The sequence below is a fragment of the Eucyclogobius newberryi genome, unplaced genomic scaffold (assembly GCF_026437365.1).
Source record: "Eucyclogobius newberryi isolate DKJ021-1_F unplaced genomic scaffold, fEucNew1.0.hap1 SCAF_21, whole genome shotgun sequence".
In the NCBI taxonomy this organism is placed as follows: Eukaryota; Metazoa; Chordata; class Actinopteri; order Gobiiformes; family Gobiidae; genus Eucyclogobius; species Eucyclogobius newberryi.
The window spans coordinates 16,709,371-16,731,944 of record NW_027315846.1 but is presented as its reverse complement, the minus strand read 5'-3'; the positions used below and the strand labels follow the sequence as shown (position 1 = coordinate 16,731,944).

The window sequence follows — 22,574 nt, the reverse complement described above, 5'->3', positions numbered from 1 at the left end:
TGGGGGGTGCTCCGGGAGTACGGGGTCCGGGGCCCTTTGCTCAGGGCTGTCCGGTCCCTGTATGACCGGAGCAGGAGCTGTGTTCGCATTGCCGGCAGTAAGTCAGACCTGTTCCCAGTGCATGTTGGACTCCGCCAGGGCTGCCCTGTGTCACCGGTTCTGTTCATAATTTTTATGGACAGAATTTCTAGGCGCAGTCAGGGGTCGGAGGGGGTCCGGTTTGGGGACCACAGGATCTCATCTCTGCTGTTTGCAGACGATGTTGTCCTGATGGCTCCATCAAACCCGGACCTGCAACATGCACTGGGACGGTTTGCAGCCGAGTGTGAAGCGGCTGGGATGAGAATCAGCACCTCCAAATCCGAGGCCATGGTTCTCGACCGGAAAAAGGTGGCTTGCCCTCTCCAGGTGGGTGGGGTGTCCTTGCCCCAAGTGGAGGAGTTCAAGTATCTCGGGGTCTTGTTCACGAGTGAGGGAAGGATGGAGCGTGAGATCGACAGGCGGATCGGTGCAGCGGCTGCAGTGATGCAGTCGCTGCATCGGACCGTTGTGGTAAAGAGGGAGCTGAGCCGAAAGGCAAAGCTCTCTATTTACCGGTCGGTCTACGTTCCTACCCTCACCTATGGTCATGAGCTTTGGGTAGTGACCGAAAGAACAAGATCGCGGATACAAGCGGTCGAAATGAGTTTCCTCCGCCGGGTGGCTGGGCGCTCCCTTAGAGATAAGGTGAGGAGCTCGGCCACACGGGGGGAGCTCGGAGTAGAGCCGCTGCTCCTCCACGTCGAGAGGAGCCAGCTGAGGTGGCTCGGGCATCTGTTCCGGATGCCTCCTGGGCGCCTCCCTCGGGAGGTGTTTCAGGCATGTCCCACCGGGAAGAGGCCCCGGGGAAGACCCAGGACACGCTGGAGAGACTATGTCTCTCGGCTGGCCTGGGAACGCCTCGGGATCCCCCCGGAGGAGTTAGAGGAAGTGTCTGGGGAGAAGGAAGTCTGGGAGTCCCTGCTCAGACTGCTGCCCCCGCGACCCGGCCCCGGATAAAGCGGCAGAAGATGGATGGATGGATGGAAGATAATAATTACCTAACTGAAGCGACAGTACTGTAAGTGTTATTAGTTACTTTCCCCTCCTCACAAAAAAAATGTATTTTTATTATGTCGGGTGATTAGACCTACTGATGTCTGTAAAAGGAAATACAGGGAAAAAAAGTATGATATAATATTGTTTTACCTTTCTATATAATGTCACTACACCAGATTCCTCACAGTAATACTACTAACAAAAATGTTCACAATGTTGCACAGAGTAAACATTATAAATATAAGGGTTCACGCAGACAGCTAAATGTCAGCTGGCACTAAGATGACAAGATCAGATTCAAACAAATCAAGGGTTTGAATGTTCACTTTCCCCCACTTTGCTTCTTAAAACATATTCCATAAATGCAGGGTTCAAAGGTCATGGCCTCTTAGTCGTTTCAGATCTGTGCAGGTTATTATGGGACACACTTACAGCTTGCACTTGTGTTTGGGACATGTGGTGGTCATAATGTGATGGAGGGCAGATCCTCTCATCAGTATTCACATCCACTTATAGTGAATTAAAGTTTAATGTGGACACTAATCACCAGCTGAGCCTTTGGGGCCAGGCAGATGTGGAGCCCAGTCTAAACAACAGGAGAGAAATATAGTTCATTTCATGGGGGGGGCTAGTGATCAAAGTCACCATATCACCAACCTTTGTCCCCGTTTAAAGTGGCTTATGTCCAGACTAATATTCAGGACTCAGGAGTCATATTGGGTTGCCATTGCCAAAGATAAAGTTGGGTTGTCAGTAGGGATGTCAAGATTATTCAGTTAATCGACAATCAGAATTATTCAGGCCACAGCATAAAGTCATAAAAAGTCATTTCAGCTCAATTTATGAAAAAAAAAGTCGAACTAAATGCAACATACTGGTCATTTCAGTAAAATCTATATTTAAAACAAGACAAAACAAAATATAGTACTTTTTTATCAGACTGTTCATGTGACAGTAGCATTACTTTGTTTTTCATAAAGAAAGCAAAGCATTGACATTTTTCTAGGTTGGAGTGCCAACAATTGTGAACAGACTTAAAATTGTGATGTTCTCACAATAATTGTAACACTAAAATGTTATATGTTATATGATATCCTTATTAGTTCTAAATCAAGTATCAGTAAAAACAAATTTTTACAACTATTGTCATGCTTTTGCTGAAATACTCTTTGCTGTAACAGAGCCTCTTGGTGGCACCTGGTACTGTAAAACCAGTATGTGGTGAAGTAGTTTTCCTTTCTCATAACAAAACAAAAACTGCTGAAAAAAGTGCTTCATGGTGATTAGTAAGTGTTTCAACTGTAGCCTTGCTTCAATTGAATGCTGTGTTCGGACATCCCCATTAACACTATTGTAATTCAGAGAAGGCATGTGCCCATTGAGCTAAATTACACTTATTCCTTCTGCTACATCAAACTGAAAAGCCAAGAGGACAATTGTGTGTCACTAACAAGGTCTGCCACCGTTAAAAAGCCATGCTGAAAAAACAGACATGCTGCGATTCAATGGGTCTGCAGAGCCTTATACAAGCCAATCAGGAGTGGCTATTGATCACATCGTCAATCACGGGCCAATGAGGAGTGCCTACGGCCACCAACACTTGGGCTATTGTGCCCTTTGACCCCGAGGTCAGAGCTAAGTATGTGTGGACTCAAAGGGCAGAATCATGTACTTTCTACATACAGTGGTGCCCCCTTCCAGAGAGACACATGGCAGGCCTATCCACAGATGGGGCAGTGGAGGCAGGGGGGCCGTGTGTTGCCGTGGTGAAGGAGCACAAGCGGAGGTAACAGACTGAAACAATGGCCGCTGATGAAAAGGCCAGAGTCGTGCTTGGGCTTTTGGGAGGCAGATTATTAGGCGCGCAGGTCCTGTTTTCTCCAAACCAAAAGGACACTGGAGGGACACTGGGGGGAGGAGGAGGAGGGGGTTTGAGACAGGGCGGCAGAAGTCTCCAGAATGGACACAAAGACGCCGCCACGCACCAGAGGAGCCAACTGTTTAAAAGTGTGACCGGCACAATGAGCTAACACACATGCCTGTGTGTGGGGTGTGGAGTGTTAAGCATCTGTAGAGGGCCGCAGACATCTCACTTAACACATTTAACATCATTTAAGGGCCAACAATTTAATTTTAAATGATCGCTCATTGCAGTGTGCAAGATGGGCCGCAATGGCACTTTAACCAGCTTAAAGTCAGTGTAGTTAGAAGATAACAGGAAAAAGAAAGGTTTGGTCATTTTGAGGGATGAAGGTCTATTACAGTGGTTTTGGCTCAAGTACCCCACACCCCGAGCACCCCCAAAATTGGGTACCATGGCAACAATCTGTTTACAATAGTGGTATCGTCAATTATTATTACTATTGTATTTTCTTGTTTTTTCTTGATATGGATGTTCAAAATGTAACATTCTTAAATATGTTGACATTTCCTTCAAGAACTAAGATAAAATACTGGTCTATAATAAAATTATTAAAATACATTTTCTGCCATAAAATACAGAAAAAGTGCTTCAGACCTTTATTTCAAGCATGGTGACTTTCACTGCTCTCTAAACAGAGTCAAACGTATTATTATTGCTGTACTTTATTGTTAATGACATAAATATATCAATAATAAGAAGCCGAAAGCAAACATTATTAAGGAAATACAATATTACCAATCTCGTTTCATACTAGACAGTTATATTTGCAAACAATTAGCTCTTTCAATTTGATTTGCATTTTTTGTTATTTATCAACAAAAGATTCTACATTAGAGTGAAGAACAGCAAGAGCAAACTAACAATAATGTGGATGTATATGTGGCAGTTACCGTGGGATTTCCTACTTCCTACGGGCTGCATATTGTGGCAGATTTACACTTTCGTTTAGCATTTATGTCGCCTCATTACTGAACTTATGCCACAACATGGACTCATCTGGTCTCATCTGTTCTACAATCATCATTCCTGACAGTATTCACTCTGTGCCCAGAACCACGGTGCCACAACCTTCAGGCTGACATCTGGAGCTGGGACTCTGGCCTCCTGACCATGGGCTGCTGGGCGACCGGTCCTGCTTTGTCCCCATACCCCCACACCTCCAGGGCTAATCGTGGGGTAATTTATGAACTTCTAACAGCATGGAGCAGGCCAGTGTATGGGACAGCCTGCTGACCAAAAAGCATTCACTTCTCTTGGAACAGGCCTAGACTTCCATTATTCAGGGCACAATCAGCATCCCTGCATGGACGCCTAGAGGTGAAGGGGAAAGTTATTGCACTCTTTAGTGGCTCATAAACGTCCAAGGGGATTTTCATAGCTCCTTTGTGTCTTTTAGTGTTGGTGGATATAATGCAATTGTTTTGTGGGCTGAGTAAATGTATAAATCACAGAGTGCTTAGGCCCAGCGCTGAGAGGGGACAATGGACAGCACTCCTCGAACTCAGGAACACTTGTCGTTCTGTCCAAACACTTTTATACAGCCCCTGTACAACACACACTTTCCAAAAAGAACTCTGGATTCATGGTCATAGAAAGAGTACAAGCTAACAGCGGGATTTCAACCATTGTCCAGATACAGGAGAGAGAAGCCAACTGCTGCCCAGTGCAAGACAGTGCAAGATGTTTACAAGAAAGTGTTAACATGCTAATAATCCTGGCTAATCATGAGGGGTTAGTAGGCATGGGTTTCAGAATGATGAGAAATTAGGAACGCTGCCATAGTAATTAACAAGTTGAAACCAAAAACAATATTACGTGTATATTCTTAACTGGAAAAAGTACCCAAAATGTAACCTATAACCGAGAGATGAAAACAATGAATACTATGTGTCGTTAGAAAATAGTGGTGGATTTTGTAACTTTGCTCGTGGGCAATCGCAACCTCCATCGAGACAAGGTTACAGGTCAGATCTGCGGAGAGACGGCCCAGCTCACAGTAAGAATGCATGTTTTTGTAAGTGTAAATCATTAAATGCAAGACATGTTTTACAGCCAAGCTATGGCTGTAAAACATGTCATATGTACCCTTTAGCCCTGTTGTCTTTATTATTCAATGTTTTTACTCAAGCAAACCAGTTTCTTTTCAGGGACAATATATTATCTACTACTACTACAACAACCAATTCAAAAAATAAAAAGAGAAAATATTTAACTCTGTACATTTTTGATGAAACGTTTATTTTCCCTCTCTCACAATCTTATAATTGCCTTTGCCTGCAACACCCTCATGTTTTAGAGTATGACATAAAGTTTGGTTTATTTCAAACACTTGTCTGTAAACTCTTATTTTTTCTTGATACATTGAACTATTGTTGTCAACAGTGCATTGAGGGCCCTTTATTGTAGCCACTTTTATATCCAGATGCTCAGACTAAAGCTGGCTGTGTGCACAAGATCTCAACCCAGTTCAACAATGGCCCAGAGAGTCTCTAAGAAGCTGCCCGGGTTTGTCCTTCAGCTTACCGTTTTTATTGAGCCATGATGGCCCCTAATCTCGACTGATCCCCTATCTCTACAAGCATATGCCTATGTCAAAGCCCTCATTTTCTGGTCACCTGCACACTTTGACTGGAGTGCACCCCGTATGGCCGATCCAAATCCACCAAAAGTCTGCCACTCCTGCCGCGTCAAAGGGATAAAGGGTCCTGAGGTGACAAGAAAGAAGAAAGTCAAACACGTTAATGCAGAGTTAAAAATTGCGGGATTATGTTGCAACATGGAGGGTGGCTACGCTTTCATTTGTAAAAATTCAAAGCTTGGCGCATCCTTGTGTCTCTCTGTGTGGCCTGCGCTCTATATAAACACATGAATGAGAATAAGATGGGGAAGAAGAATAGGGGTTAGCTGGCTCATGCATACACAAGTGAACTGCAGAGTGCACTGATTACGGCCATCTGATGCAGATAGAAACCCTGTATTCAAATATATAAACCCAATAATGATGTAACTAGGACTCATGTCTGAACGTTGATGTTCTTTTCTCCATTTATCTATTAATTTAATCTGCAGCATCAGTTACGGTCCCAAAGCGGGTCACCAAATATTAAATATTAAATGGCTGTGGACATTTTTTTTACAATTCTTTCCATACAAAACACTGGCACAAATCCAACCAGCAATAAGGTCTAAGGCATGTATTCAAACCTTGGATCGCTGTTTCTACCATGGTTAATTATGACTTGACCCAATTAGAGGCACAGTCCAGCCGCCATCTTGGCTCCGAGCCACTGGTGGGGAAATCCATATGCTCCAGATAACAAGCCATGTTGGTTCCTGAGATTTTCCAATTATCAAAAGTCTGGATGGTGGTTGAGCCTGAGCACCCTGCAGAGCACCCTCATGTGGGGGTTCCACACTTTTAACTTCTGTTCCTCCTATTATGTTCAAGGTGTTCATCAGTGAAAGTATATATCAAGTAGTTTGAAAGTGGAGTGGCGGTGTGAGATTGTGAAATAATAACTAATTTGGCATAGCAGTAATGTATATTAAAGAGTAGTTGGTCCCAAACTAAACTAAATCTCCCTAAAGTTAAAGGACCTGTATGTAGCTTGCGCTCTTACTGGTTCAAAAAGGTTCAACAGTCAGAACTGAACTGTTTGCCAGCGCCTTAACCTGCAAATGGAGGACACGTACAAGTGTTTCTCCTCCTTAGTATCTGGACAGGTCATGTCTCATGTAAAAGTTCAGAGCTTTCAGAATTTCAGGCTCACTGAGCTGCAGAAGCTGCACTTGCACTGATTCATGATTGGTGCAGGTGCTGGGCTTTAGGTGGTGAGAGAGGATCCATTGGTTTCAACCAACTGGATTTTAGCACTGAAACAAGCAACACAAATGAGAGACTTGTGTTGGGCTCATTGTGATTTCTGGGAATAATTTTGGGAAGCAAAACACCAAATGATATAAAGAATATAGCCATTATGTACAATATCTTTGCTATTAAGAATAATCAGCATTACAAGTGTTATCAGTAAAAGATTGGTTGATTGATTGATTGATTGAGTTATCAAACTTTAAGGGAGTTCCTTTAAATGTTGGCTGAGTTAGGAAAATCATAACATTGGTTTAGTTTTTTGAAATGCAGACATTTTATACTGAACAGATGTATGTACCAACAATGAACGATGCCCACAGCTTTAGAAGCATGTAATGCTGTCCGGTGAATATACTGAGAGCTCCCACTTTACATGGAGACTAAACAAACTGACTTATTAAAAGCATGTTTCTCTCAAGTTGTGTCATTGTACTTCAAGCTTAACATATTGAATAATGACAGCAAATACATGGAAATAGAGGGAACATTTTTCAATCAAAGCACGCGATTACATTAGTACAAGAAAAATAAACTAGCTTTCAGACAAACAAATGCATTATTCCACTGTATTTTGCTGTCCTAACTCCCAAACAGTTAGATGTACTCACATTGAAAGATAATTCGGTATTCAGTAGTATGTGTTTAACTCCCTCCTCCCATCTCTGCGGTGATAGTGGTGTGATTTCGCAGACTGTTTGGGGCCCAGTCAGATGGATCTCAGGGCTATTGTCTGTGGCTATCAGCTGAATTGGACCTAGTCTGCCATTAACACTGCTCTTTACTGGTTCACTTGCCTCATAGAGAGTTTAATACAGCTCTTCCATATGTAAATCAGACCTTGCAGGCATTATAGATCTGCTATTATGAACATGGGACCAGAGAATGGAGACAAGGTCACTCTTACTTTTTAAACTATATTATAAGTAGAATTGAGTTTATGATCTTCAAAACTATGAAAACATCCAAAGTTCCGTCATTTGTGATAGCACAGTAAAATTACAGCAGAAAACTGTTAATCAGGGTTTCTGGTATTTTTTGTTTAGATGTTTCTATATGTATACATATTATGTGTAAAATGAATATAGTATAAGTCACTTTTTCCAATATTTTTGGACTCAATTCAAATGTTATGCTAGTACTGACATTACCACAGTCTTGTTAATTGTGGTTCTTAACACGACTTGTGAACATGGTGTGTTTGGTTAATGTTTAGGGGCTTCATGTGGGTGTTAATGTGGGAAAGAGAGGTTGAGGCTGCAGAGAGGAGGGGTGCGAAGGGTGAAAGTGTGTCCCCTCTGCAATTGGCTCTCACTCTAAGTGTCTAATTATGCGATGTATTGTTCCTTTGTTGGGCCTTCTGTATAAATACACCCCAAAGGCCCACAGACTGACAGAATATCTCACTCACTCAAGAAGTCAACTTAGAAGGACCTTCAAGCTTCTTCTGACTTATTTTATTTTTTACTTTTGCAACACTTTTCCCTGGATGAACATGGATTCTGATGCTGGCTCCAGTTGCAGTCGCTCCTCATCCCCAGACATTGTGGTAGATGATTCTGCTGGGAGCTTCTTCTCCAACAAGATGTTCCACCCATATCTTCAGGACCACAGAGAGGCCGGTAAAGGCAGAACAGAGCAACTCAGTGCAGGGGGGAAGATGAATGGAACGTCCGAGCTTGGTAAGGAGGAGGTGCAGGATTTGAGACTGAAGGTGAACAGCCGGGAGAGGAAGAGGATGCATGATCTGAACCAGGCAATGGACGGACTCAGGGAGGTCATGCCCTATGCCCAAGGTCCATCGGTGCGCAAACTTTCCAAGATCTCCACGCTGCTACTGGCCCGCAACTACATCCTCATGCTGTCCAGCTCTTTGGAGGAGATGAAGAAGTTAGTGGGTGATGTTTATGGTGGCAGTGTACAGGCCCGTGCCCCAGCTCATCCAGTCATGGCTCCTTCAGCTCCTGCGGTCCACCTCCCTCTTCACCCTCTTGCCCAGTCACTGCACTCTCTGGTGGGCAGCTCGCCTCTCCAGCACCACACTTCCCCAGCGGTAACAGCAGCCCCGGCTCCACACTCACCTCCACACTCCGGCAGCTTCCTGGGCTTCCACCCGTCACTCCTGAAGGATTCTCTCCATATGAACCACCACTCCTTCAGGCACTTCCCGGGCATGCCTTGCCCCTGCTCGCTGTGTCAGCCACTGCCCACCACCACGTCCACCTTATCCAGCCTGGCATTGAACAAGTGAAATACACTTATTGGAGGTTGTTGAGAACTGTCAAATGAACTGAAAATGCTGGTGGAAAATTGTATATAATGTATATTAGTTGAATGTTGCAAACTTTTGCTATTTTTTGTCTATTGTTTCACTGAATCTACATTACAAATACTGTATCATGTCAGTGACACAACCAAAAATGAAAACTGGTTTGTTAATTTGTGAAAATGTATATTTTCTTAAATTAAACTTATAATTTCTAAATTTTTTGATATTTTACATATTTTTCTAAGCTATTATTGTACTCGATTGAGAACTTTCATAATGTAGAATGTCATATGCTTTGCATTTTCATACCAAATTAGGCACAAGGGACTCAGAACGCAAACAAAATCTTACAAAAACTGTGTGTCAGCAATTTATTAGAAACCCTAAAATATTTAAGCAGCTAAGCAATATGACAGAAACCTGACAATGTGCCAAGCAGGAGTAGTGAGTGAGTTTTGGACCAGGGGACCATCCATCTTCAACTCTACGGGGGGCACCAGATGAAAGGACGACACGGCGCCAGGACGGCGCGTCACTTTTGTCTGACGCAGGCGAGGGACACAACCCTGTCCTGAGCTCCAGGCCAACCATTTGTCACTGTCTCATCAAAGTTTTCATTAGTGAAACCAAATATACAGCAGCAAAAAAACAAAACAACCCCCTCCCCCCCAAAAATATAAAAAAAAAAAAAAAGAAGTGTTTTCGGCCATACCAGATTATGGCTGGATGCCGAGTGCCTCTCTGGTATGGGAAAAGTTAATGACAAAAAATGTTGGTAGGCTTACTTATCCATCCATCCATCCATCCATTTTCTACCGCTTGTTCCCTTTCGGGGTCGCGGGTGGCTGAAGCCTATCCCAGTGACTTCGGGCCTTACTTATGGTTTGCTTAAAGAAATTGTATTTTACTCAATTTAACAACAGAACCATTCTATTTTATTGTTCAGGTACCACATGCCATAGAACTATAGACTGTATTCAGTCCATGCTCAAAACAGGTACTCTACGGGTACAAAACCCACTGTTAATGGTACAGCTCTATTTAGGTTCTCTTCATTGAGAGATTAATTTAGAGTCATTTTTTGCTGTATACAAAAGTAATAAAAATACTGGATTGTAGGAACATAATTTAGTGAGAAACAATGACTGGTCCTCACTTAGCAACAAATCAGGCGTGTAAAATACATGCTTATCCTCCCACAGCTGACAGATGAGCTGCAGAGCAGGCAGAAATGAAGAGTCAGAAGAGTCCTCACTGCTCCTCAGCCCCTTCTGCGAGCTCTGAATAGGACACAACAATGGCCATGCGTGGGACACAAAGGCTGAGGGAGCCAGGGACCGTGCCTGGGACACAGACCCCCTCCATTCAATCTACATTTCATCATGGTAACAAGCGCTGTCGGGCCAAAAGCCCTGACACCCTTGCTCACCACAAAAGCGGTTAGCTCTAATATATGAGGCTATTGACAGTGTAAAGAGCCCCTGTCAGTAGTGGGGATTGTCAGCTGTGGGATGTCCCAGCGGGGGGAGGCAGCTGCCAGCCAAACGGAGCAGCAGAGTTTCCGTGGCGTCACCTGGTCTCTGGTCCCCTGACACAGAGACCCTGCTCCACCCCCTTCATGTGGGCACAGGTGGGAATGGGAAGCAGAACACATTGTGCAGATTAGAGAGGGCCAGTCTTCCTTTGCTCCAGATAGATAATTAGAGACATTGACTTGTGCAAAGCTGGTGTTTTCTGATCAGCAGCAGATGGTGTTAACCTACAGTGTAGCATTAGCGATCTGTTGTGTGGATGTCTCCCTAATGTGTGTGGCATGTCATAGATATGCTCTTTAAATCATGCAATATGGGAATGTCCTCTGTGTGCTGTTAGTCTGCCACTGCTGCCATTCAACTAAATTTAAGCTCATGCTAAAACTGAAGTGTTGGCTATGACCTTGGCTTAGACCATTTTGAAGACAACTAACTATTCAATAATTCAATAATAGTAGCATGGCCATGCAAAGCAGGCCATTTTCACAGCCATTCTCATAACCAAATAACACTAGGCTATTATACATTTATTTTGATGTGATTTCAATTTTTTTAGCGTGAAGTGATGACACTTAATAAACACAATGACTCCATAGCTGTGGGGAGTGGACAGATGGAGAAGTTAACTGCTTCAAATCACAATCAATGGCTGGGTACTGGTCCAAGTTGGCTCAACAAAACATGCATTGACAGAGTTAATTGGGTGTCTGAAAGACCCAATTAAGTGAGTTTAAAATGAGGAGGGGGGAGGGGGATTCATATAGCTGCTGGACATAAGTGCATATTGTGCAGCATTTGAATAAAGGGATCTTCAATTAAGATACACACTTCCAGAAGTTGTTTCCATTTGTAAATTCACTAAAGCTAAGACAAAATTTAACAACATACTTACTGATGAGAGGAAGGCAGCTGTGTTAGGGTCCCTATGTCTGGTCCATAGTCTAGATGTGCACAGGACCACATGCTCAACACTCACTAGATGGGATCACTCCATAAAAAAATAAGTAAAAGAATAATTATATAAGATAAGATAAGATATGCCTTTATTTGTCCACACAATGGGGACATTTCGGTGTTGCGACGCAAGTAGATACAGAAGAAAAGAACAGATAACTTATAGGAAGTTTTAAAAAACACTCTTAATAGAAAAACTCTTATAAACAAAATTCCTATGAACAGAACCTCTCATATACTCATATTCTTAATAAGGAATAGAGAAAATAAAAAAATGAAAAATAAAAAGGTAAAATAAATCTAATATATATATATATATATATATATATATATATATATATATATATATATATATATTCTATCCATCTATCTATCTATCTATCTGTCTATGTATGCGTATATATATATATACTCACACAGCAACAAACATAAACAATATATTAATTTTACTTACGTGGTGAATGTAGACTCGATGTTCACGTTAATGTTTTAGCTGTTTAGGACTAAACATGGGGAATCTGCGTTTCAGTTTTATGCAGCTAAAATCTGGAACAGTCTTTCTGAAGACGTGAGACAGGTTCTACTCTAACAATGTTCCAATCTAAGCTAAAAACTGTTTTGTTTAGCTGTGCACATGACTGAAAGGATTTTTCTTTGCACTCTTCTCTTTTATGACTTAAGTTGTTTTTAATTAGTGAATTTTATTGTATTTCTGTTTCTGTAATTTCTTTGTGATTTTAATGCATTTTTCCTGTAGTGTGAAGCACTTTGAATTGCCTTGTGTATGAAATGTGCTCTACAAATAAACTTGCCTTGCATGGCCTTGCCTATATGCGTTGAAAACAAAATGCGTTGATATGCCTTGATCTGTTTTTGTCTTCCGTGGCCACCGTATCCGTAATGTAAAACACATAAATAAAACACAAAATCATTTGTGTAATTTTTTTTTCTATGTATTGAATTGTAAAATAAATAGCCAACAATTCAAACTAATCTAAGTTAAATGCGGATTTAACGTTTCTTTCTGCGTCACCTTACGCCTGTTTTAAATACAGATGACGTCATAGTCTGAAGATGGCCGACGGGTGAGCGTGAACTCGCAAAAATATTTTTAGTTTATGCCTTCAATGCTACTTGATACGTTTGATTTGCCCAGAACATATGTTTGTTGTTTATTTGTTTATCTGTTAGCTTCGAGTGAGTTTATTTGTATCTGAGGATTAACTTATTTACCTCTGAGTTCAGTTCGGGAAGTGCCTCTGTTTACAAAAACACTGCACGGCTAATGTTAGCATAGCACAATTTAGCTTTTATTTATTGGCACTTAAACTTAAATATCCCTAAAGAACAATGTTAGTTTTGTGTTATCCGTGTATCATTTTCCTTTGCAATATGTACAGCCAGCTGTCATTGCATTCAAACATATATTTATCCGCATATTATTGGATGTGCCTGATAACAGCTATGGCTTTCTCAGTATGATGCTTGTGGCGTTTTAACGGATAGCTAATATTATTATTGTCTCATGTTATTTGGCCATATAAGAGACTATTTCGGTAGCCTCTCAATCTACGTCTACGTCTGTTATAGTAAAATGTGTTTCTTAATAGTGAAAGTTGGTGGGGAGGCTGGATTCAGCAGAGCTTCCAGGCTGTCAAAGACAAGGTAGCATTCACAAGTTACTCTTTTTGTTCTCTGATAACTGAGCATCTTAACACATTTCACCGCTTGCTTTTTGTGTTTTGCAGTCCACCGAGGCCTTAGAGTTCATAAAGCGAGACCTGACTGAGTTCAGCACTGTGGTGCAGCATGACACCGCTTGTTCAATCGTGGCAACAGCCACAGCTGTTAAAAACAAACTCGCAGTAAGTGTTTCAAATTTTTAATTAGTGTATTTAAACATTGAGTAGTGTTTTGGTGACATTAAAATTAAAAGTTGTTTGTTTTCTAGGTTGAAGGGTCCACTGAAACCACAGAAAAAGTTAAAAAAAGCCTTTCAAGTTTTCTAGGTGTGATCACTGACACACTGGCTCCGCCCCCCGACAAAACCATTGATTGTGACGTAATCACTTTAGTGGCTACACCATCTGGAACTACAGAGGTCTATGACAGTTCAAAGGTAAGCATAACCTCTACATTTTAAATTACAGTAATATATCTACAACAATTAGCATTTAAGACATTGGTAAAAGCGCATGTTTATTCCCAAATTAATGGCGTAATGGACAATTTTTTTGGCGCCAAATCTGAGTCTCATTTCCTCGTGGCGTGGACTGCCGATTAGTCCTGCCACGCATCAATCATAGAATGCACCTACTGCTCACCTGCAGCCTCGTCGGCTCGTCCCCAGGAGAGCAGCACGTTTCCCTGTGTCTAAGCGCATGGATCATTCATTTCAATATAGTTCCCTCAGTGTACAGGACAAAATTAAGACGGAGAAAGACAGTTCTGGCTCAGAAGAGACGGAAATCTACGGAGACGAGAGATGCGATGCAATCCGTCGAGCTAATAAACAAACGCACGTCTAACCGCGAGGCTTTTCTCTGCATCCGCACGGGACTTGAGTTCTCAAATCGGTGAAAAATCGTCCATTACACCTTTAACCCTTGTGCTACACTCAAAGATTGTGTGGGGGTTAAAAACACTTTCTCTCACTATTATTTTAACATAAAACAACAAAATACTTTTTCATCTTGTGGATGTACTATCGATGCCTGTGGGTTATCCACATAGTGTACATAGTTGGCCTATTTTGTATTTTATCCTATAGCCGATTTAAATTGTTTTTCTTTCTAACTTTATATAGGTTTTATAATTGTTTTGTTTTATGTTGCACCGAATCACCAAAGAAAGTGCATATGTTTGTGAATTCTGTTCATTGACAATTGCAGTAAACCTTTTCTGATTTCTGATCTTTTTTTATTCTGAAGATAGCACAAGGGCTATAGAGGAGTGACATTTACCCAATGCTTTTTACTTTTTAAAATAAGGGTTTGACATTGTTTCACTCACAGGCCCGTCTCTACAGTCTGCAGGCTGATCCCGCTACATACTGCAATGAACCCGATGGTAAGGCAGAGCAGCGAGAGGTTAACTTGCATCCTAGCACAGGATGTAATGTATCATCTTAATTTGCAATCATCATTTTGTTTTTATTGTATATGTTTACTTTGCAAAAGTGGGGATTTATTTTTTATTATAGATAGTATTTAATGATTTTAATTCTGCAATGTATTTATTGCAGTTCAGTTGTTTTTTTTTAAACAATATTGTATATTTAGAAAAGGGTTTACTGGTGGTACTGACTTATTAACTTATTTGATTTAATTAAAAATTCGATCCAGCTAGTTCAACTCAAATTGCAAGTAAAATAAAACGTTTTATGTATTTTTCTAACTGAGCATTATTGTTCATTCAGGTCCCCCAGAGCAATTTGACAGTTGGTTGTGTAGTTTTAGTTTGGAGGAGAAGAAAGGTGAAATCTCTGAACTTTTGGTCAACAGTCCATCTATACGAGCTCTTTACACCAAAATGGTATTGTGTTTTAACTTTGATTGCTATTTCACAAGACAGTTTTTGTGGTAGATTGATTGATTTTTTTTTTTTTTTTACCCAATTCTGGTGAACTTTGTAGGTCCCTGCTGCTGTATCTCACTCAGAGTTTTGGCAGAGATATTTCTTCAAAGTCTTCCAGTTGGACCAGGTAAGTCTCAAGAGGATTACCATTGGAGAATTCTCTTCACTTTGTTGTCTTGAACGCCATCTGCTGGCTTTTGTCAGTCTTTACAATGGTTCTACTGCAGATAAAGGACTACAGACCTATTTCTGAGAGATAAAATGACAAATGAGACAAGAAAACATTTACATTAATTTGCATTTCTTAATACTATAAATATTTCTTGAAGGAGGAGGCACGAAGAGTGGCTTTGAAACAGAGAGCAGAGCAAAGTGCACATACAGAGACTATGGGCTGGGAAGAAGAGGAAGAAGGTAAACTTTCTGCCATCTCTAACTAATTTATGTCAATTTAACTAGTAACACTTTTTATTTTACAGATGATTTTCTCTGCGCCACCCCATCCTCATATCAACCAGCCGTAACGCCGACACTAGACCAGAGTTCATCCACACTGACAGAAACGTCTCTCCTAATGCCTGTCCAATCGCCAACTGAAGAACGCCTCTCCCTGAGCAGTGACAGCGTCAGTCTACCAACGCAGATAGATGTGCAGCCAGAGCTACACGTCACCGAGCTGGACAAGAAAATGACTGAGGTCTCCTTGGCAGATATTACAAACACGGATGATCAGCCAAGTTCAAATCCAGAGAGAGCATTAACTCAACTAGAAGCTAATACTGAAATGACAGGACCCACAGTGAAAGCAGAGGCAAAAGAAGACGGACCCCAGGATCTAAGAGTGTTTGAGCTGAATTCTGACAGTGGAAAATCTACACCTTCTAAAAATGGCAAAAAAGGTAAATTGTTCACAAAACAATGTTGGAGAATGGAAAAAAATAATGTGTTCTTTGCTGCTTTTTTCGAGGGTCGAGCACTGATGTTAGTGAAGACTGGGAAAAAGAATTTGACCTGGACATGACGGAGGAGGAGGTTCAGATGGCTCTTTCTAAAATTGAGGCATCAGGAGAGGTATATATAATTTATTTTCTATAATATATCTTAATCATTATTTATTCAAAAGTGAAACATTTAAAACATTCTTTTAATTTTTGTTTTTTTAGCAACTGGACGAAGACTGGGAAAACTGGGATTGAGCATTGTGACTTTCCATTTAAACTTGTTCTCGGGAGACGGCCCATGCTTAATGTGTTCCTTGTCTCTTAAAGTCACCCATCATGGCTGTTGGCATCTTTGGCGGGTTTGTACCTAACTGAAATCAAAGACCAGAGCAAAGAGACGTCAACGGCTGTGTCAGAAGTTAGAAGTTAAGACAGTAAAATGTTTTCTTGACCTCAGGTCAGCCTAACATTGTATGACATGGTGAGAATGGCTTCTATCTAAGGTGCCAACAGTAGCAGTGCCAGAGGTTTCCCTTAAACAGAAAAGAATATGATCTTCTTTACTTTCTGTCCATTGTACAAAATGAATTGTGTATTGCTATTTGGGCTACATAATTACTGCAGGCTATAAATAGCACTAATGTGTAATTATTTTAGTTTATCAAAGACAAAATGAAAATGATTTTTGAATAACAAACTCTACCCCATTCCCTAGTTTAAATTCATAATTAAGTTCAAAGTTAGACTCAACTCTAATTACAGTACATGTCCTTGAAAAAACTTTTCACTTGAATTACATTGTTCTGTGTTTTATGTGGATAGAGGGACAACATGTTTACGGTAGGAGAATTTGAGGTATAATGTTGGAATCTGCTTTTATATAAAGTCACTTTTTGGTTTCTTTTTTTTTTCTTTAATCTAAAAGAACTTGACTAAACCTGATTAGTCAGTCTTCTCAGCCTATATTTGGAACTACAGTAATAGTTCAGCAGGAGTGTGCCATGCAGACCAAGATGCAATGCTTCGAGCTTTTGTGTTTTTTTCATGTGTAATGTGGCCTAATAAAACACAATAGAGAGAAATAGATGTAATATTTATATAAATAAACTCTTTTATTCATGTGTTAAGTGCTTTGGATTGCATTTACTTGCAATCTCATTATGCAAATCTATGTTATTATTTGTCTCTTTCAAAATGTTTTGCATGTTTATGATTCACATCTGTACCATCTTCATGTCAACATGACACATCTTTCAGTTCTAATGTATGTATGTATGGTTATATTTTTAAATGATCATTGTCATTAAAGGACTCGTGGCAAATTCTATGTATGTCATCCATATCAGCTTAGGTCAGCAGGTTTAGATGTATATTTGAGCAGAAGTGGATACAACAGTGATATAAGCCTAAATCTGCTTGAAAGTTAGGTAATGTGAGAAAAGGATGCAGCTCTAGGTAACAATGTTTTTATTTTCTAAGATTTTTTTTTTTATTATATGTATTCTCTCCTTGTAATTAATAATCAATAACAAATAATAAAGCAGAATAAACTGGTGTGAAGAGTTTAGAAAAATATCTTGAACGTTCCTTGAAGGGAAATTTATGGTATTAAAAGTGCTCAGTCAACCATGTCCACTAGATGGCAGTGTTGCTCCATTGAGTCAAGTCTGTAAAAGTGCCACTCCTTTTCCTCTGAGCCGCAGCATCATCGTCTCGCTCTGGCCACATGTTCGGCGGCTAAACCTTTGTTCCTCATCATTATCCGAAAAAATACCACATTTGCTTAACTGATGATTAAAAGCCCTATCGAAAATACTCTCTGTAGCGTTTGAATGAGGTAAGACACCCACAAAGACCTGAACGATATAACATGGTGTTGTCTTTGTGGTGGCATCCGCGCTGGTAATGTAGGTCATGTGGAGGGACACCTGTGCAGAGCCGTCTCCTTACGCCCCATGGACAAAAGGCTAGAAAGTATTATTTTGAGTTTTTGTTGTTGAATTTCATCGATAATAATAAGTTACAGCCGCACAATGCAAGCATTTGTATCAATATATCTACACGCAGTTGAATAATTTAGTCAATAACTGCCATATAATACAAATTAAGCTAGCAAAACATTAGCTATAAACTAACTAACATAGGATGACAAGTTGAAGGCTGGAAAATTAACACTTATTTTAATTGGTTTAATTGAACAGAGAGAAATCAATGTTTCTGGCGTCACTAGAAATAAAAATACAGGCAATTTTATGATGTTTTTATTTGTATTTTATTTTATGCACAAATGTCTTGAGCATATGCTGCCCCAACCAGACCCCAAATAACACACCGTATGCATTACATTCTTCCTCAAAACTGTTCCCATTTGGATTCCTTAGTCAGCAGAAAGACTGTGAAGGAATTTCCTGTTGAAAGCCCACTTCTTCTAAGGCTTGGCAATATAGTATGTGTGTGTACACTGTGTTAAATGACTCCCAATGTAATGTACAGCTGATTTGGACAACAGCGGAATAAGACAGTGGAGAGAAATGGCCAACATCCCCTCCTGAGGATTCCTCCAAGCGGCCCCCCTTAATCCATCCTTGACCAGTTACTTCCTGCTTCTCAGTCTGCCACACAATCCTCCTCAAAAACAGGTTAGTGCAAACACATATGGGGATTGTACTGAACAAGTGGAGGGTGTCACGATGAGGTCATTGTCTCCAGGCGGGGGGTATTATTCAGTGTACCCTAAAGGGAGAAACCCGGTAACCCCGCTGCATTCAATAAGCACAAAAGAGTCTCTTTGAGGGTGAGGCAAACTCCTATGGAATGTTTTGCCAGGGTGTCTATAATGACTCCTCTACCAATTCTCGCCTATGGCTCATTTTTGTGTCGGTCCGTCTTGCCGTGTTTGTGAGATTTGTGTTTTTCAACAAAATATTTCTGTATGCTGCCGAGGAAATGGCTTTCCGCAACTCGGAGGTGATCAAGGACTGAAAATCATTCCTCAAGGATAAAAAGAGATTAGGTTCAATGTCAACGAATTCCTTCATTCTCTTGCATCATCATGATTCACTAAATGGTCCACCAAGTGGTATATATTTCTACTATAACTACTATAACTAAGTAGTTACAAGTACTACCAGTTAGTTGCAGCCCTAGTACTAGGGCTCTATATCTACTTCTGCATCTACTAATATTATACTGCTTTTTTCTGCAACTACACCTATTAATTGCACTACTACTGTTGTTACTGTGGTTATTACACGTATTATTAGTGGCGTAGTACTCAAGACCGTTTTTTTAAGGTCATCTCTGAGTTCAGCACTCGGTATTGTCTTGGTCTTGAGAGCTCTTTGGCGGTCTTGTCACTTACTCAAATGTAATGTGTCTTGAACTTGTCTCGGCGCTATTTAGTACATTAAAGTTTGATTAGTTGTAGACCACTAGAGAAAGTGTTTTAAAGAAGGCGCCACCAGGCAGGCAGCGAGCAGCGTAAACAAGACTCAACACCTGTAAGTGCCCATGTCATGTATGTAGCACTTAAGATGAAGAATGCACTGGTTTAGGTTGGGCACATTCGAGTCTTAGTTTTGAATGGATTACCTGTTTGAATGGCTAACCTGTTTGAATGGCTAACCTGTGCAATTAAGATTAACTTGACTTATTATCATAGTAAAGTTATCATAATCCTAAAATAATGTTATTTGTTTATTATTGTTCATTTAATGCATAGTACATGTTTTATTCATTTACATTACATGTTTAGTTTTTTAATGTTTCTTGGGCTCCATCCAGTTTTATTTTTGACTTGGTCTCAATCTGTCTGGTCTCTGTCTTGTCTCTGTCCGGACCCTCAAAAGTCTTGGTCTTGTCTTGGTCTCAGGTAGGTCTTTGTCTTGATTAGTGAGTCTTGTCTCCTAGACTACTTATTACCATTACTAATACAGCTACCTCTAATAATATCAATGCTATTTCTCTGAGCTCAAACCTTAAACTATCAGCCAACCACAGCATGAACTTAACCACTGATGGCAAATGAACTCAAACTCCAAAATATTACGTGCGTGCCTACAACTCTCAATAATAAACATTAAACACTGTTAAACAAAGACATTTAAAAAAAAAACTTTTGCTCCCAAAGCTCAGTGTAGTCACGTTTTCACAGCAGAAAAAACAAAAACCTCGACCGGACTCTTGAGATGTCTCTGGATTTTTCCATGACAAACCATCGCCTTTCCCAATGCAGAGTGGTGGGAACAGGCCACTTTGTTTGTACGAGGCCGTGTCTGGAGGAATGCAGGGTTTTAGTCGGGGAGGGGACACGGAGGAGAAGGGGGAGAAAGTATGATAACTCCCACTCCATTCAGATTTATGGTCAAGACACAGGGGCTCCGCTCTATGCATGTCAGGGGACCAGAGTAGCACCGCCCAGCCAGTCCAGAGCCTGCCAAAGCAAATGTTTAGAAGAACAGACCCCGGCTTTTCTCCACATCCTTCTCTGTCTCCTCGCTCCTTTGTGTGCATCATATGGGAACACGACCATTAGGGCAGTGTTCAAATTGTTGTGTGTTTTATGGGCTACGTTATACAACAAATACGAGGTTTTAAAGCAATTTGCTGCGGTTGGAGAGCTCGGTTGTCACGGCTGGATTACACACTCAGGGCTGCCATTATGAAACCTTTTCGATCAATTTCTCACTAAAGTTACAAGTAAATGAAAAAAGACTTGACCACAGGGTTATTTTAAAGACTTTTAATCTTTGCCACAAGCGACTGAAGGAAAAAAGGAGTGATTTGGATGTGGTTGAATTTATTCCAAAAACTACTGGAACATGAAATTAACAACTTTCAGACCTCTTTTCTTTGGGGCTGTCTTTCTACACGAGGGCAGTAGAACAACAATACCATCCGCAATCAGAGAAAGCTAAAAGGCCCCTTCATCCTTGTTTATCATTCTGGGAGCTCTTAAAATGCCTGTAAATGGTTTAAACAGTTGCTTGTTTAGGTCTTTCAAAGTTGTTGTCATATCTAGTGTTCCCTCTGAAGAACATCAATCAATATCAGACATTCAGCCTCAAACTATTTGCTTTTTCTTTTCCAATTCATTTCTTCGGCTCCTCTTAATGTGTGGTTCTCTTCCGCCCCACTCCCTCCTCCTCCTCTATTCAATATTGTCCCATTCATTCATCCATTCACTCATTTATTCTGCTGCCCTGGGACCCATTCATCTCTCATTTTTTCCTCAGAGGACAAATACTTCCTGGTTTCATCTCTGGCCTGGTAAGTGTAGAGCTGGTGCTGGAGCAGAGAGATGCGAGGCTCTGTCCATTCAAATGAACTGTCTATAGTTCACACTAGCCCCCATTATCGTAGAAAGAGAAGCGGACACTGGCGGCGCCTCACATACAGTAATGTGCTTTGTAGATCGCTAATAAGCTCGTCTGAATGCTCCTTTGAAATGAACTGAGGATGTCGTTTTAAGGACCGGCAGAACTTCTAATTGATGGCCAGTGTTTCTATTTTCCAAACGTGTACATTTATTCTACATAAAGTGTTTCAGTTTCTGTTGACGTGAATCAGTACTTGACTGACGTACAGATTGTGATGAGATACATTTTACAAGAATAAAACAGAGAATGGAGTAGTATCTATTGAATGTAAATATATGTTAACTTAATCTATAGGGCAATGTGTATCCTACAGGTACGCAGCGGCTGATCAGTAGTTCTGACGGCTCATTTCGCCTCTTTTACACTATTAATATTCAAGTATTAAGTTCCTTGAGTAATTTCCTAATCACTTCACCAGTTGTTGGACTAGCCGTGCTCCTATTGATTATTAGTGACATTCTTCTTTTTGCACTTCTGAAGCTGAGAAAAGTTTACGTGGGATCCAGAACTCAAGAGGACTGTGCAATCAGACTTGTTAATTTCTGACTCCAAAGTGCGTGTGTGAGGCGTTTGTGTAAAACATCACAGTGAACAAGACGTTTATGATCCGGGGCTAATCCTAATCCTCACTGGCAATTGTGTCCAATGTCAACTGTGAGCTCCAACTTTATTTCTGTGTCCTGGGCTTAGCCTGGAATCAAAAGGTGAGGTGTCTGTCTGCCTTCTCACTGTTTGTATAGAGACTGATCAGCCAAAACCGATCCTGGCGCTGCAGCCCAAATCCCCTTGAGAACTCTACCCCACTCCAGCGTCCCAATCCAGAGATCCGATTGACACCGCCACACCACCATCTGCCGCACAAGATTACACAGTGCACTGGGCCAAGAAATCCTCCAGAGCGGCAGATTAAATATGAAATATAGGGCAGGAATAGGGGTTGGTGCGCTAGATTGTCCACGAGAAGCTTTTGTGCCAGGTGTGCTTCGAGAATAGAAAGGTTTGGGGGAAAAAAAAGATGTGTGTAGCAAATACAGCACACCTGATCCTGTTCCTGT

General features: G+C 40.9%; 2 protein-coding genes across 2 annotated transcripts; both read left to right on the top strand.

Moving 5' to 3' along the window:
* The first annotated feature begins 8,277 nt into the window (after positions 1-8,277).
* On the top strand, positions 8,278-9,354 carry olig4 (oligodendrocyte transcription factor 4). Its single transcript, XM_072457838.1, has one exon. The coding sequence runs from the start codon at positions 8,359-8,361 to the stop codon at positions 9,118-9,120; it is 762 nt and encodes a 253-aa protein (XP_072313939.1). The 5' UTR covers positions 8,278-8,358; the 3' UTR covers positions 9,121-9,354.
* Positions 9,355-12,614: 3,260 nt separating this feature from the next.
* bsdc1 (BSD domain containing 1) lies at positions 12,615-17,466 on the top strand. The gene is made up of 11 exons (XM_072457530.1): positions 12,615-12,709; positions 13,235-13,289; positions 13,373-13,489; positions 13,576-13,743; positions 14,639-14,693; positions 15,043-15,158; positions 15,259-15,327; positions 15,530-15,614; positions 15,680-16,099; positions 16,168-16,271; positions 16,364-17,466. The coding sequence occupies exons 1-11, from the start codon at positions 12,699-12,701 to the stop codon at positions 16,394-16,396; spliced, it is 1,233 nt and encodes a 410-aa protein (XP_072313631.1). The 5' UTR covers positions 12,615-12,698; the 3' UTR covers positions 16,397-17,466.
* Positions 17,467-22,574: the final 5,108 nt, after the last annotated feature.